At 42.0% G+C, this 15527-nt stretch overlaps 3 protein-coding genes across 3 annotated transcripts in view; all 3 read right to left on the bottom strand.

The window, feature by feature from the left end:
* Positions 1 to 159: 159 nt before the first annotated feature.
* On the bottom strand, positions 160 to 8800 carry LOC124204829 (nipped-B-like protein B). Its single transcript, XM_046602042.1, has 24 exons — positions 8632 to 8800; positions 8377 to 8560; positions 8092 to 8297; positions 7426 to 8033; positions 6861 to 7359; positions 6681 to 6780; positions 6364 to 6615; positions 6086 to 6299; positions 5743 to 5995; positions 5510 to 5656; positions 5108 to 5446; positions 4483 to 5016; positions 4136 to 4417; positions 3879 to 4067; positions 3584 to 3812; positions 2984 to 3519; positions 2802 to 2903; positions 2669 to 2740; positions 2522 to 2593; positions 2247 to 2459; positions 1964 to 2178; positions 1628 to 1901; positions 1159 to 1543; positions 160 to 1091 (listed from the first exon to the last, which is right to left on the bottom strand). Exons 4-24 carry the CDS (start codon positions 7980 to 7982, stop codon positions 670 to 672), a joined length of 5886 nt encoding a protein of 1961 aa, XP_046457998.1. The 5' UTR covers positions 7983 to 8033; positions 8092 to 8297; positions 8377 to 8560; positions 8632 to 8800; the 3' UTR covers positions 160 to 669.
* Positions 8782 to 9709, bottom strand: LOC124205424 (39S ribosomal protein L2, mitochondrial-like). The gene is made up of 4 exons (XM_046602871.1): positions 9502 to 9709; positions 9195 to 9443; positions 9068 to 9128; positions 8782 to 8800 (listed from the first exon to the last, which is right to left on the bottom strand). Exons 1-4 carry the CDS (start codon positions 9707 to 9709, stop codon positions 8782 to 8784), a joined length of 537 nt encoding a protein of 178 aa, XP_046458827.1.
* A 2869-nt stretch (positions 9710 to 12578) lies between these two features.
* Positions 12579 to 15527, bottom strand: part of LOC124204831 — a 92501-nt gene continuing 89552 nt past the window's right edge. The window contains exons 6-8 of the mRNA XM_046602044.1: positions 14482 to 14620; positions 14187 to 14311; positions 12579 to 13466 (exon numbers count right to left, since the gene is read on the bottom strand). Coding sequence (XP_046458000.1) covers positions 12886 to 13466; positions 14187 to 14311; positions 14482 to 14620 — 845 coding nt within the window. The 3' untranslated portion in view covers positions 12579 to 12885. The remainder of the gene's footprint in view (positions 13467 to 14186; positions 14312 to 14481; positions 14621 to 15527) is intronic.

Raw genomic sequence — 15527 nt, 5'->3', positions numbered from 1 at the left:
ATTTAATTGGCCCGAAACTTATTTTATGAGGGGGAAAAACGATTCGTCATATAGTCAAAGTTTCTGGTGCAATTAAACTTATTTTGATCTTCATCTGAATTCGAATTGTCCGGAATTGTCTAATTAAAAAAAAAAAAAAAAATGCAATAAAAGTTAAACGTCATCGCGCAAGTATATTTTAAAAGAAACCATTTAAAAAAAATTGGCTGCTTTAAAAAAAATGACCCAAAATGACATAACAGACCTAAATATGGTAGCGCGTATACGCGTTTAAAGCCCATAAGAGGCAAAATGGTAAAAGTGTCTCCATGGTATTACATGAAGAGAGGGAATTTCAAAGTAAAGTTTTGTAACTACTTAACCCAATCCCTCTCTAGTATGCGTAAATATATATATGTATAACACTAGTTTGTCGTTCTCTATGCAGGAAAGATCGCGAAAATGAGAAATAAGCCCTGCAAAAAACTGTACATATTATTTCTCCTTGGATTCACCCGACCGACTTTTGACAGTCGACAGTGCCTGGTACAGAGTATTTTGGAAATAGATCCGTAGACATTTACAATTCAATTCTTTGTATGCCGCAGTGCCGATTCGGGGACAGATGTAACCTTTCCCAAACTGAAAAAAATGACTTTGAGAAACTGCAGTTACCAGTATCAAAAGCATTCAAGCTCTGAAGTCCGGGTCGCAATCCGAGTCATCACTGCTCTCGTCGCTTTCAATTTTCCGCTTTTTCTTCTTATGGGATTTCTTTTTACTACTACTGCTGCTTTTCTCGCCTCTTGGTGATCTCGGAGTTTTCGACGATTTTGATCGAGGGGTTTTCATTGGTGTCGACGGCGCACCCATAAGCGCCACGCCGGGTATTATCGGCGGCGCTGCTCCAAAAATGGGCACTCCCATTGCGGGGACGTCAGTCGGGACTGGTGATTCGGTAACTTGATAGGTTCGCATGGCGGAAGCCAGTCTCTCCTCTTCGTCCTCTTCGGCAGGATCAATGTTGAGCATGAGCTGCTTGAACTCGATATACTTTTCCACCAGACTCTGTTTACTAGACACCTCCAAGTATCCACCTAAGCCGAGATTTTCTGTTTGAACAATAAAAAGCAGGTTAATTTATCGTCAAGTGGGAAGGCTTAGTTGGTGTTTCCATACCTTTCAACGCATGTAGAGTTGGTGTAGGCATAAATATGTTGACCAGTTTCCTTGGTGCGTTCTTCTCGTAAATCTTTGCCCCTTCTGACGGTGAATACTGGGTTATTTTGGCATCCGTCAGGCCATACTGGTCCTTTAGGTGTTGTTTAAGCATTAGAAGGAGGAGACAACCCTGAGCAGCCGTCAAGAATTCTTCGAATGGTCTTGTGTCTGGAGGTAGCCGTTGCATGATGGATGCAATGTCTTCATCGTCTTCCTCCTCCTCCGGACTAGTAGGTACAGCACTGGGGAGCAGAGATTCTCGGAATCCTTGCAAGAGGTTAGACCCCGTCACAGACACCATAATGTCAATGTGATGGATCAAAAAGAGCGGTTCGTCGATCACCTGTTAAATAATGGCACAATAATTACTTTTATGTTGACGGAGTAATGAAACGATATAACCAAACAACTGCGTTCCGAATTTTACCTGATAAGGAAAAGAAGCTAGATTGTCTGCCAAGTATAGAAGCTGTGCGAGAGGGTTCTTCGAGGTCTCGTCGAACTGTTTGAGCATAGAAAGCACGAGAGCTCTTCGCTGTTGTTTAGTACCGCGAAGAAGGGAATAGAGGAAACCATTGAGAGCAGACGGGTGTTCCCCTTCCCTGAGCCGGAAACCACGAGCAATTCCTTGGCTTTCTTGTATTGCACTAGCCACAGAACACTTGGTACCGATTTTCTTATTAGGAGTCTCCGGTGTGCTCCTGTAAATTGAAAATAATTTAATAAGCCAACAAATTAGAAATTCATCATTTCGAAAACATACTTTGAAGCTGACTGGACAGGAGAATTCTCTTTTGGAGCACTTTCAATTAGCGACTGTAACTGGTAAGATAGTCGAATGCCTTGCAACGCTTTCATGTGAATGAATCCAGGGTACTTTTTTTCTATTTCCTGCAACTGTTTGTCTGCTGCGTGCGATACTCGCTCTGCGTCAGTGCTGATGCAAATCAAGTATGGAACGATTTGCACCGGATGAACCTATTGGAAATAAATTTCACTTGAGTAAGCCGCATTGATTCGAGAATCAAGAATGCAAACAAGCCTACCAATCCTTGCTGAAGAATCAACTGCGTCACTCTGAAAGCTGATTGTCGAACACTGGACGCGCCATGGAAGAAACAATCAAGGATTGGTTTTAGATACAGTTGAATGACGGTACTGGCCATTCCAGAGGTTACGTCTCCCATTTCTTTGAGATTCTCCTTCTTTGACGTCTTGGACCACTGCTGATCTTCTTTGATCATTCGAATTTCCTCTTCCTACAGAGAAATGTTGTATTAACCAATTGAATCAGGAACTATGAATCACAGGAGAAATATACCTGAAGGTATGTTTCGATGTTGTTTAGCACTTGAACTTTTAGTCGCAAGGCAACAGAAGGTTCCAATAAACGCTAAATAAAGAAAAAGAGCCGGAAAATTAAGTAAGAGCCTGATGAAAATTACGATTACCACAAATTTTAACTTACATTAAGATAAACTGATTTCAGGGATTCTCCCAACATGAAGTCGTAATGCCTGATGCAAACAGAACCAATAGCCTGGAAAACAAATTCAAGATTACATATGGCAAATTTAAGTTAAGAAATATTTTCTAAATACCTGAAGAGTGAAGAACTGCATATCAGTGCAGTTTTGGCACACAAAGTAAAGAAGTATCTCCATCACTTGTTGTTTGGTAGAGTCAGGTAACCCGTAACGCACCTGAAACCATTGAAACCAAAATTTAAACAAGGTTTCAACACGGTAATCCTGAGATCAAAACAATCAAACAAAATAATCACCTCTTCGTCTGTAAAATCGAAATGCCGCAGTAGCAATCCCACGGTGAAAAGTGCTCTTCGGAAAAAAGGCCGGTGTTGGACGAGTCGCGGATTGTCGGGGTCTCTCTCGTGCATAAGCTTGTATTCAGTCAACGGACCGAAATATTTTCGGAAGCAGTCTCGAATGAGCTTGAAATTCCGTGTGACATGATTAACAACCGAGCCAAGGCAAGATAAACAAGCCGCTACGACTGCCTTTTCATGCTGCAAGATCAACTTGACAGCATCTTCTTCCAGTTGAGCGAGGAAAGATTCACTTGGATGTTCCAGCAAGGGGACTACTACTTCCAATGTCCGGGCAACGTCACTAATAATTTGATAGTCACCCTGAGTCCTACAGCGAAGACTCAAGTACGGTTGAAGGGTCATGGCATGTGGCACAAGTAGTAAGGGTCGTATTTTTGCGAACAAATATAACGTAGTCATACAGGCGACTAATCGCTGAGAAGCTCCTTTCGTTTCTCCGCCATTTGAGTTTTTCCCATCCGCCGATCCCGCTACACACGGAAAAGAAAATCGTTATAAAATTCGTTTAATTCAAAAAATTAATTATGGACTCACCGGAACTGGGGCCTCGAGCAAGAGAAGCTTCCTCGAGTCGGAGAATATTTTCGACTAAGCAGTCAACGATTTTTTGGTAGGCCATCAATAGGGCTTTGGAAGGTTCAACATTCGCTTTTGTCACGTCTTCTTTGTCTTCTTTGGGTCGAAACATCTGTTGAAGCAGTTGCTCAAGCCAATCTAAGCCGGTATCTCTGCAGGCGGCCACGACGTCAGTTATGTTCATAACCTGAGAAATGGCATGAAAAATGAACTTGAAATTCGAAATCCAATTGATGGGATTGAACTCAAGTACCTTTCTCATTAAAGCATTAAAGTCAAGTGTCGGCTTATCTCTGACTGGGCTAAACCACATAGCTTGGAAGACCTCCATGACCAGCTTTTTGATGCCACCTTCTTCGTCGTTCACTCTTCTGATCATCTTTACGCATATCTCTGGAATCTTGGTGAAATCGGGACATTCGGTGCAGATGTCTTTCATTATCTATTGGTAAAAAAATTGGCAATCATTACATTTGAGTCATTATTATCAAATAAATAACTAATGACTACCTTAATGACTCTTTTGCGAACACTAACTCCCGTGTCCAAGATACGCGCAGACAACATGGTATAATATTTGTCAATAAGCTCTGGGCGTGATAGGACAAATTTTCCTACTAAATCAACAGCTGCTTCTCTCACTGGAGTCACTGCTGTACTTTGGTCCAGGAAAGAATGATGAACACCAAGTTGCATGTCGGACCGGGCCAGGACGACTGGGTCCGATTCAACGATTTGAGTCAGGCATTTCATGGCTTTGGCTCGCACAGCGATAGCCGGTTCCGTCAAGACCTAAAAATACAAAGTGATGCAATTGAGCAAAACACGTAATACGGATAGAGTTTTTTATTGTTTACCTTCAAAATGTGCTTGAGATACGAGTCAAAGCTTTGAGAAAACTGTCTTTTGGAAGCCAAAAAACGTGTGATAAGCTCTGAGCTTTCGGCATCAAGAGGCGTTGTTAAAACCTGCGTTCTTGTACCAGGTGCTGCTTCTGGGAAAGGATTGATTTTGGAGAGTAGTAGCTTCTTTCTCCGATCGGCCATTTCCAGGGATTGGTTGTGGTCATTGCAATCAGCGGCAGTGTTTTCCTGTTCAGGTTTCTTGGCATTGTCGTCTTCGTCCTCAGAAGACGAGGACGAAGACGAGGATTCGGATGAAGAAAAGTGGTTACGCTTTTTCTTCTTCTTCTTTTTCTTAGGTGTTTCTTTAATCCTCGGTCGTTCCTCAACACCGGTTTCGGGTATATTTTCTGACGAAACGGATCTCTTGGTCACACTGTTTTTTATATCCATGTACCATTGAGCGACGTAGAAATGCCGTGCATGAAGCATTGCAGGATCACATTGAGAATTGACAGCAAGATAATCGAGCAACAATGACTGAAGAACCTAAAAACAAAATAAATTGCAATTAATCTTTTGTGCTTATGATCTAGTAAAAATGACAACCCATCTTTTATTAATTTTTTTTTGCAAGTACCTCGATTTTATCTGCTGGTATGTTTTCTTTCTCGTGATCTTTGTCTCCGCTCTTTTTCTTCTTTTTATGCTTTTTCGATTTGAATTCTTCCACCGCGTTGTTAGCTTCATCTTCACGAACCTGCTTCAGCAATTGATCGATAGTGTCCGTTTTAAGTTGAGAACTGACGGCGTCCTTTCTGAGACGAGCTGCCACTACGCCAAGGTACTCTAGGGATGCCACTCGCAACAGCACATCGACATTTTTGTTGCTAAAGTTTTGCACCAACAGCTTGCCCAACAGCGATAATAACAACTCGGCGGCCGGCCACTCAGGCTTGTTTACGGTGCTCAGGAGATCCTAATGAAAACAACCCTTATTAGATACTTTTGACCTTAACCTTTTCCTGGAAATAACTCTTACTTGTACGAAATTTTCAAACAGCGGACGATAATCAACTTCCTCGTTGTTTTTAACTCCACATTTCCCGAGAAAGACCGATAGAAAATTGGCGGCTGTTCGGACTGCGGTGTCGTATCTTGTATTCACCACTACTTCTGGATCCATTGCCTAAGGAAGACATTAATTTGAGTTTAGACAAGCTTCTCTAGGTACAAGCATACAAAAAGAAATTGGGGAGAAAAAGATTAGCCTACCAAGACAGAGCTATCCACGTCCTCAGCCGAAACGGTTGTTCCCGGAGGAGCCCCTAGCTTCTCTGGGAGGCATAGGACACATTGTATGAGCTGAAGGACTAAGGCGTTGAGCATCTGTATGTGCTGTTCGGCGCTAAGGCGGAAAGTGCGAAGTCCTCGTTTAGAGGAGGGCAGGCGTGCGATGGAAGCTAGGATATCGTCGAGCAACAATCGTCTATGCTTTTCATAGCGACTAAAGATCGTCGTCACTAATCTATATCCGGCACGAAAAAAAAATAAAACAAACAAAAAAAAACATTAACAATTGCTCATAATGATTCCATTAAAAATCAGAAATTTATACCTCAAAGTGGACAACTGCAATTCTGGAATATTTTCGACGAAGAAAGGTGCAACACCTACGGTTGAAAGATGGAGTACAGCTGTATCCGTTAACGTCTGGACTGCCAACAATTCAGCCATCAAACCGACTAGGCCTACCATTTTATGATAGACCAATAGAACAGTTTTGTCCCGCACTTCTCGTACGTGGGCCCTTTTCTTCTTTGAACTTCCGCCTGTAAAGCCCAATGAAGCGATGCTGGATTTCGTGCGTCTGTGAATCAATCAATCAAAATATACCTGAAATCGTGACATCCTTTTTGGACTCGGTCCGGTATACTGGATCATATGCCGGATAGATGGAATGCTGCAACTGGAACCTGGCCAGCTGAACAATTCTCTCAATGACTTCTTCGAGGTAGGCTCGCTTGGGCATGTTTGGCGCTGTAAGGATATGAAGGGCTGCCAGCGCCGCCTCTACAGCTCGGAGTACACGCTCAGAAGACAATTCCGTCCACAATTTGCTCTCCTCTTCATCTTCATCCGGATCCCCTGTAATTTCGACAGGCGCATGTTATGAAAATGGGACTCAATAAGTGAACTTTGCGATAATATACCGAGAAGGGAAATTTTGGCTCCATCACGTATGTTCTTTTCGAGCAGATTGAGTAACCGAACAAGTCTCTCGGGGGGAACAGCTGACATGGCACCCATTGACTAAGTAAGAAATGAGATTACAATTCAAAAAAAAAAAAAAAGTTTAAAAACACGCTATCGGCTAGAAAATAAAAATATACCTTCAATTTAGCTGCTTCTGCACACAAATCGTGGAGTTGCTGTTTGGGAATCATTGCCTCCTGAGGTATATCCGTGTCGTTATCCAGATCAGCCGGGGCATTCAGATCAGCATCTTCCGTAGCATCGAAAATGTGTTCGACTAAGCGCGTAAATCTTTGAAACGTATTTGTCTCCATGAGTTCTTCCGCGTTCAATTTGCCTTCGTCATGGACGACCTTTCGCTCCAGTCTTTTCAATTTTTTCTTTGGAGCCGGTGCCACTTCATCGTTGTTCGGTGTCGTCACCTCACCGCCGGTGGATTTTCTTTTACGAGGAGTCTCTCTGTCTTTGTCTTCTTTCCGCACTTTCACTTTGGGTTTACTCTCCTCTACAATTGGCTTTTGTTCCTTCACTGGTTCCACTGGTTTCACAACTACACTTCCTTTTCCACGTCCTCCACCGTCAGAATCCGAGTCTTCTTTATAGGACGGCCGCCCACTACTATGATTCCTGGACATCCTGATGGAACAAGATTATTAATAAAAAAAGATACAAGACCACCAAGGATTATATGAAATTACGTACCGATTATTTTGCTGTGAGGAATTATTCATGGACGACAGAGCGATGGGATCCACTTTAACGGACGCAGTGAACGGTTGGCTATTCGCTGTCTGCTGAGGTACGATGGGTTGGGGTTGGAACGTAGATTTTTCAGTTTCTTTTCTTTCGTGTGAATGCGTTGAAGCTATCGCGTTGGGGAACTCTTGGTGGTTGTATACCGGCAAATGGGGTTGTGCAGCCTGTTGTGGAACTGGATGCTGTGTCGGAGGCTGCTCTTGGATTTGCTGCGGATGAATTTGCTGTTGCTGATTATATTGTTGTGGCTGTTGCGGCTCTACAAGAGGCATGGCAGGGTGTGTTGGCTGCGGTTGTTGAGGAAGATATTGTGGATAATGCTGCTGGGATTGTTGTTGCTGGCAATGCTGCTGGGCTGGTACTGGAGTATGAACGGGTTTTTCATACCCCCAGCTTGGGCTATTGTAGTTCTCTTGTTGTGGCTGCTGAGGATATACATTGTTTTGCGCAGCCAAAAGCTTCGTCTGCGTGGAATATGGACTCCCCTGTGGAACGTAATTCATGGCGGCTTGCGCGGGCAATCCTGGAGCAGGACTTTGCTGAGGAGCATATCCCTATGAAAAATGAAACATGAAAACAGCTACTTTTGGCAAAAGAATTCTCTGGTTCTACCTGAACAGAATTGCCACTTGGTGTATAAGCCCCGACATGAGTGGCAGGTGATGCATAACCAATTTGCTGCTGAGAATTGTACACGGCTTGCTGCTGCTGCTGTGTGCTGACGAAAGACGTGTGGGTTTCGCTGCAGTATTGCACTCAGTAACTCAGGTTGGGGTTGTGAGAGCTCTGGGTGATTGAAATTCTCATAGCGTTGATCTCTGGATGTGTAACAGAATTTGTCGATGAATTAAATAAATGAAGATAAATATTAAATATGCTGTATGAAGTGGAAAGTACCTTAGAATTATGTGCTGGGGATTATAAGAGGTCGTGGTGAGTGCATGTTGAAGTTGAGCTGCCAAGGCATCATCATGAGTAGACAGGAGTCTGTGAGCTTCCTCAGCGACTCTTGGATGGAAAAGTAATGAACGACTGGCTTGTGTGGAAGCCAGGGGCACCGGCAATGGCATCTCAGGTAGCACTAATAAATAAATAATAGGAAGTTTTTACGATTCAGAACAAACAAAAAATTAATGTGTAAATAAAACTTACAGTCGCTGAGACTTGCAATGCCAGCCAGGCTAATAATGGGGATTGTAGGGATTTCGCCATTCATCGTGAAAGACCCCTTCCCCACTGTTGGTAAAGTTGAGGATCAACAACCTACTCCTTTACCTATATCCACTTGATCTCTGACACTGCTCACATGGCAACATCCAGACTGAAAAAGAAAAACAGGTTAAAGAATAATTGTAATGAAGAAGACAAATAAATGGCAGGTAGTAATTAGAGGTTACAAGAACACTGTAAACATCACGAACACATCAGACGAGGTCAATGAGTCCAAAAATACCGGCTACAGGTGACGATTATTTGTTTAAAAATGCAAATTTAACCTTGATCTAGCTTAGAGTACTGTTTACACAGCTAACAAAATATGATTTTCTAAGAATTTATACTATTGTTTACAGATGATCAAAACAATTACCAAACTTCAGTGCCTACTGGCAGTGCTCCCAATGGATGAGCATCTCCTTCTTTTGGTCGAACTATACAAAGAAATTTACACTTTAAATTAAGGTCTTGATCAGTATTATAACACTGTATATACATACTTGCATTTCTGGGGATGTGCCCAGATGTTGATATTAAATCTCCAACTTTCATAGTTGAGGATGCTAAAATGTACCTTACTCTGTCTCCAGCTGCTACCAATGCAATTTTTGAACTTCGACATGGGTCATATTGCAGTCTCAAGATTTTTTCAACCAATGGAGGCCCTTCCTTTGGTCCAGAACGAACATTATCAACCCATCGGTACTTTTTCTTGTGTCCACCTCCAAGACCACCATACACTTTTTTACCTTTAGAAGGAATTAACAGTTTAAAAAATCCTTTTTTCAATTGAAAATGAAATGTTACCTGTGGTAGGATCTCTTCCTGCCAACTTCATGAGTGGTAGTTTCTTTACAGTGTACTCCTCAGGGAATTTCACTAACCATTTGTTACCGATGTTTCTCCATCCAGGTTCTGTCAAATACCCAAATTTATTTATGCAACGTATCTGATGGAGTTGGGGTTGTGTGTTGTTCATGTTAGGCTGAGTGTTGGAAATTTGACCGACATACATTGTGATAACGTAAGGCGATTATTAGTGACACATAGTCTTGAAAAGGAATTCAACAACTGTTGCAACATCTTGATTCAAAAATGTCGGTTGAAAAGTATCTAAACATTAACTTTAAGCTTTAACTTCAATTTCTCTACATTAAAGCTAGCCGAAAAACTGAAACAATTTCAAGCAGACGACTCAGAGCGGCGACACGGGGAAAAGGGTAAACCAGACCAGAGGGGCTTCAGTTCGAGCGATCGTGCTTCACTTGTCTTTTCACCGGGAAACTTTGAATACGCCTTTCAGCACAACGTACAATTTAAAAATTCTTGAACCATCTGAACAACTTAAAAAGTTTATGGGGGTGGCCCGTGTTCGACTTCCGTCTGGCACTTTTCTATCTGGCCGTCATTTGCATGATCACTTGGTTGGGCATTCAATGCCTGATTGATTACTGTTCTCTTTCCAGCTGCTTATCTAGGAACTCGTCTCGTGGTTCGGCATATATGGGAACATTGCAGAATGTCAACGTCATCGTTTTATATCGACCTTCTACCTTAATCACACAACAGCAAGACCCCACTAACGAGAAAATTTCCCAACCCACTACCTTGAACCTACCCATTGCGAGCTCGAACTAAAAGATGGTTACACAAGTCGTAACGAGGCAGTTCTTCCTTTCTGATAGAAATCGAGTGATCGCTGATTTGTAGATTGCGGTGATCTACCTTGTGTTTTTCAAGTTAATGAAAATAATTTGCAAATATTTCTCCATTAAAATGATTGAATAATGAGGGTAAATTTACTAAATTAATGAAATTTAAAAAAAATCCAAAATTGTTTAAACTTGAGTTTAAATTAAAACAAAATATTAAGTAAAACAAGGGTAAAACTTTGTTGTAGCCTTCGTGGGTTGTTTGAGTCTTTTCGAGATGCCATTTTTTTTACCCAATAACGTTGCCGTTTAGTGAATTTTTTCAAAAATAACCAACATAACATAGCGCGGGTACACTCCGGCGATGCTACTTTCAAGGTTTAGGGCTTGTACAATGTACACTACAAGGCCGCAGGCACTGATATGGTTAACCGCTAAATTTGAATGGATTGAAATATAGTTATTTCGAGAATTAATCGCAGTGGAAATTTAGGTCACTAAATAGGTGACACTAAATAGGAGATTCAGACATCGTGTTTATTCCGGTTTATTCATACTGGTCTTATATGAGACACAGTATCAATGACGTCTTTTTGTGGTCTTATTAATTTTACATGTGTAGTCAGGCGATAATAAAATACAAAATGGGTATATTCAATTCGTGGTAAAAAAGTTAGTATAGTAGGCCTATGAGCTTAATATCTTCACGCACAAAGAGAAAAATAGTCCGTCACTATGGCAGAATTTTCTCTCTCTCTCCATAGTCCATACTCGATTTTCATTTTAATGATTATGAAAATAATTTACAAATATTTCTCCATTAAAATGATTGAACAATGAGGGTAAATTAATGAAATTTAAAAAAATTCAAAGGAATTTTAACTTGAATTGATATTAAAATAAAATATTAATGAAAATGACCTCCTCTGGGTACTTGCTAATCAAAAGTCTCATACTGAAGTGCATATAAGGACCACTCAACTCAGAAGTAGACATTAAACATTTCTCAACGGTGAAATTCACTATCAAATCAAACTCCAAAGATGAACAATTCTGAGGTCAACTCTCCAGAACCTGAAATGCAACCAATGACCTCCGCTGACATACAGCTAGCATACAGCCACATCCCTGAACTGTGCCAGTCCCTGCACTATTTTCAAGCTTTCCTTGAGACGACGGAGCCTATACCGGAAGAAGCAAGGACGACGATAAAGACGATGGTGACAGAAGCCAAATTCGGTCTAACATCCATGACTGAGCTCATCGACCGTCTTATAAAGGAGTGTGAATTTTTAACTCAACAAGCGCAATCCGCCCAGTCAGAATCGAAATATTTCCGGCAGGAACTTGATGCCGAAAGGAACAAACGACTCCGTCAATTTACAGATGAATCAAAAGACCGGCGGATCGCGCAACTGGAAGAACAAATCGCCCAGGCGAAGCGTACACACAAGTCTCATCCAGGCTCAGCGCAACATGCTCCGGTAACTTCCGAAAACCGCACGGATGGGCAGAAACCGATCTCTGAACAGATTCCAATGCAACAAGACATTCCAGCCGAGGATTTTATAATTACTTCAAGAGATATTGAGCGAAAGGTTGTGGGTAGCAGCCTCCTGCTTACAAAAATTTTGAGTCGTCACATTGGCCGTTTCCTTGGCCTAGGGGGTCAAAATGCCAAGCGTCTGGAACGGGAATACGGCGTGAAAATCGACATTTTAAAACGCCAAAATCAATTCGAGGATTTGAAAATCGTAATATCGGAAGGAGATGAGGACCGTCGCCGTGCGGCCTCCGACGACATCATCGAGAACCTGCCGGTGGAAGTCCATTGTCCCAACCTGCAATGTTATGGTCACGCATTGAGAAATGCCACATCCCAGTTCAATGTTCAAATCGACCGAACGAACCCGAACATCCCCGGCATGACAATTTGCGGTAGGCTAACCAACTGTCGCCAGGCGTACTATCAGCTGGTGGGCTACAACGACAACATTTTGTATCAGTAATAACACCACACCGCCTTCTGTTTCTTTCATTCTCATTCAGTTTTCCTACTTTCCCACATTAATGACATGGATGGTGTCGACAGATCAAATTTCAATAAAACTAATAAAAAGCACACGCGTTTTATGTTGTTCAATTATTTAAAAAAAAAAAACACGAACCAGCACGTATAGGACTATATTGTCAACAACTTGTGTAAAGATCTACTTAAATGAAACGAATAAATATCTAAAATAACATAAAATAAAAATTCTGGGGGGTTGGGTGGATTGTTGCGCAGTATACAATCACAGTGAGTGTAGCCCGGAGCGAGTGAATAGTTTGTGAGTTGGCAATTGAAACTTTATATTTCCGACAAAGTTTACTATTGTTATTGTACACATTTATATAGAGTCAACTTTGAAGACAATGAAAAACTTCCCCCCCCCCTCTGTGTGTATACTATTACTATATAGTCAACTATTTAAAATGATGTAATATTCATTTGACACAAAGACGTCACACACGACACACAATGACTCCGCTGGATTATTTATCTTTTCTTACTGATATTATTTGCCGGGCTAGATTTGATATACTCAACGAAGATTGCGGCCGGCCGGCCGGCCGATGAAGTCGTTTCACGCAGAAGAAGATGATGAGCGGTAGGTACTGGAGTTACGGTGGTGCTGGTGGTGCTGGTGCTGGTAGAAGTAGTGCCGACAAGGTGGTGCTCGTGCGTGGTGGTAGTGATGGGGGGAGTGCTCGTGCTAATTACATCGGTCGAGGTCGGGAGTAGTGAGGGCGGATCAGTAGTAGTGATGAGGCTGTTAGTAGTGCTGGTAGTAGTAGTATCAAGTGCTAGCTCGTTATCATCTCCGTCATCAACGGAAGAAGTTGACGAAGAAAAAGAAGAAGATTGCGGGGCGGACTGGTTATGGAGGTGGGTGGTGGTGGTGGTGATGGCGGGTGGTGGGGTCAAGTGATGGGGCAGATATCTAACAAGATATCGACGCATACGACGACGACGACTAGCATAGACCCTCGACGTCGTCGTCGAGTCGCTCAAAGGAGTCGCCGTGACCGACGACTTGGATCTATTACGAATAACATGCCCACTTGGGGTAAGGTAACCTAGAAAATCATGGCGGGATGCAATCAACCAACCGAAAAAATAGGGTGGAAGAGGGGAAAAGGGGGAAAAAAAATAATTAAATGAATAAAAATAAAATAACTCAATCAAAAATAAATCAATCAATGATAACAAACTGAATCGGTGGCAATTTTGATAAAATAATGCGAAACATGCAGATATGTATAATTCGGACTGAATTTTCACCTAATGCATGAGCTCTTCGAATTAAAATTGTACCAAATCATTTCGACTCGTCGATATATTCGAATTAAAAAAAATTAATCCAACGTCGAAAAATGAAGACATTCAACACGAATGTGGCGATAGATAATAGATATAGAGTGTGTAGTAGTATAACACGTAATAGAGATATAGAGTGTGAATGTAAAAAGATAGAGTGTTGCATCATTCGTGACAAGAGAGAGTGAGAGAATGATTTGAAAGTGCGCGCCCTTTTTTCCCCTTGCGGCCCAACAAACAACCCAGCAATTGTTTGTTGGTTTTATTTCGAACGATAGTGTGAGAGAGAATCGTAGTGTGTATATACTATATATATAGTGAGAGACGGCAATCAAACGAATAGAGACACTCAACAGCTACAATAAACAATCCAACAATCGAACCTTGCGCCGTGAAAAAGTATACAGTGAAATAAAACCAACCCAAAAAATGTCTCAAATCAAATCAAATCAAATCAAAATAAAAAAGAATTGACTTACCGACGCACGTATTGTTGTAAATAAACGAGTAGATGCGCTCGCATTTCTTCTGGTCGTTTCCGGGACAGAAGCAGCCGAACAGCGGAGTCATCCGCAATCCCCGCCAAGCATTGTAGCACGTTTCCCTGCGCCCAAAAAAAATAATCAACGAACGTGTAACAAATGATCTAGATTACATAAAAAAGGCGCAAGACAACGGGAATTGCGATGGGTGAGAGTCGATATTTAAAAAAAAGGAAAATGGTAATTATTATTTTTTTTTTCGTATATCGAAGGAATATAAATGATGATTTACTTATCGCGGCAGACGCCCGAGCGCAGTTTGCAGTGCTCGCGGAAGTCGTTGTAGAGTCTCGTGCACGACAGATCCTTTTGGCAGACGTCGAGAGCGTGAGTGCACGTCGGCAGGGCGTGGATCGGGTACAGGTCCCGCTCTGTACATGTGTGTGTCAAGTGTGTCAAATCAAATGAAGAAAGAAATAATAATCTACGCCAAAACCCAATTTCGATCATATATATAGAAAGTCCTCGACTACTATTAGAGATATTTCTCCGTGTCTTATCATCATCATGCATCTTCACGTTTGATTGTGTCGTCCACATGTACACGTATAGAGTAGAGACGCCCGCAATGTCAAAAGTGTCCGTGATAGCATCGCGACGGCCTGTGCTGTCACCGGATGCCAAAAAAACAACAAAATAAAAGCGGATAGAAAGAGGACTGGGTATGTGTGTGTGTGTGCTGCTCTCCGGTGCGGATCGATGTCTTTTGTGCGTATTGAGTCACTCCAGTCAGAGTGCTCTGTGTACATAATAGACACACAAGACCTATACTATAGACGTATAGAGAGTCTATACGTATCGTCTATCTTTCTCCTTTTGAGACTCTGAGACGCGCTCTAGTGTTTCCACGGTGTTTCCATTTTGTTTGCCCTTCCATCATTTCTATTTTATTCTTCGGCGGACGATGGACGGATCTTTATACAGCAGCAGCCAGCAGCCAGCAGGGTACACAGAAATGGAAGACAAACCTTGTCCGCCGACGGCCCGTTCTTTTATACTATAATATAGTACAGCAGCATCAAAGTCGTGTTTGTGTTTGTTTTGATTTCTAATATTCCACTCGAATCGGCCCGCCCTTTTCTTATCTCTTTTTATATATACGGGTTACATCCAATCACCTTGCACTTCTTCATCTTTTCTTTCTTTTCTTGATGTACTTCATAGGTAATCGAATTTTCTGGGGCGGATGAAGCGTGACTGCACCCACCCCCCCGCCGGAGCCGAACGAGAGCTGACCAAGCCACAAAACAGAAAGAGAAAAAAAAAGAGAAACACTGG

Source organism: Daphnia pulex, chromosome 10, assembly GCF_021134715.1.
Source record: "Daphnia pulex isolate KAP4 chromosome 10, ASM2113471v1".
In the NCBI taxonomy this organism is placed as follows: domain Eukaryota; kingdom Metazoa; phylum Arthropoda; class Branchiopoda; order Diplostraca; family Daphniidae; genus Daphnia; species Daphnia pulex.
The sequence above is the reverse complement of the archived record's forward strand: the minus strand, read 5'-3'. Positions and strand labels throughout refer to the sequence as shown.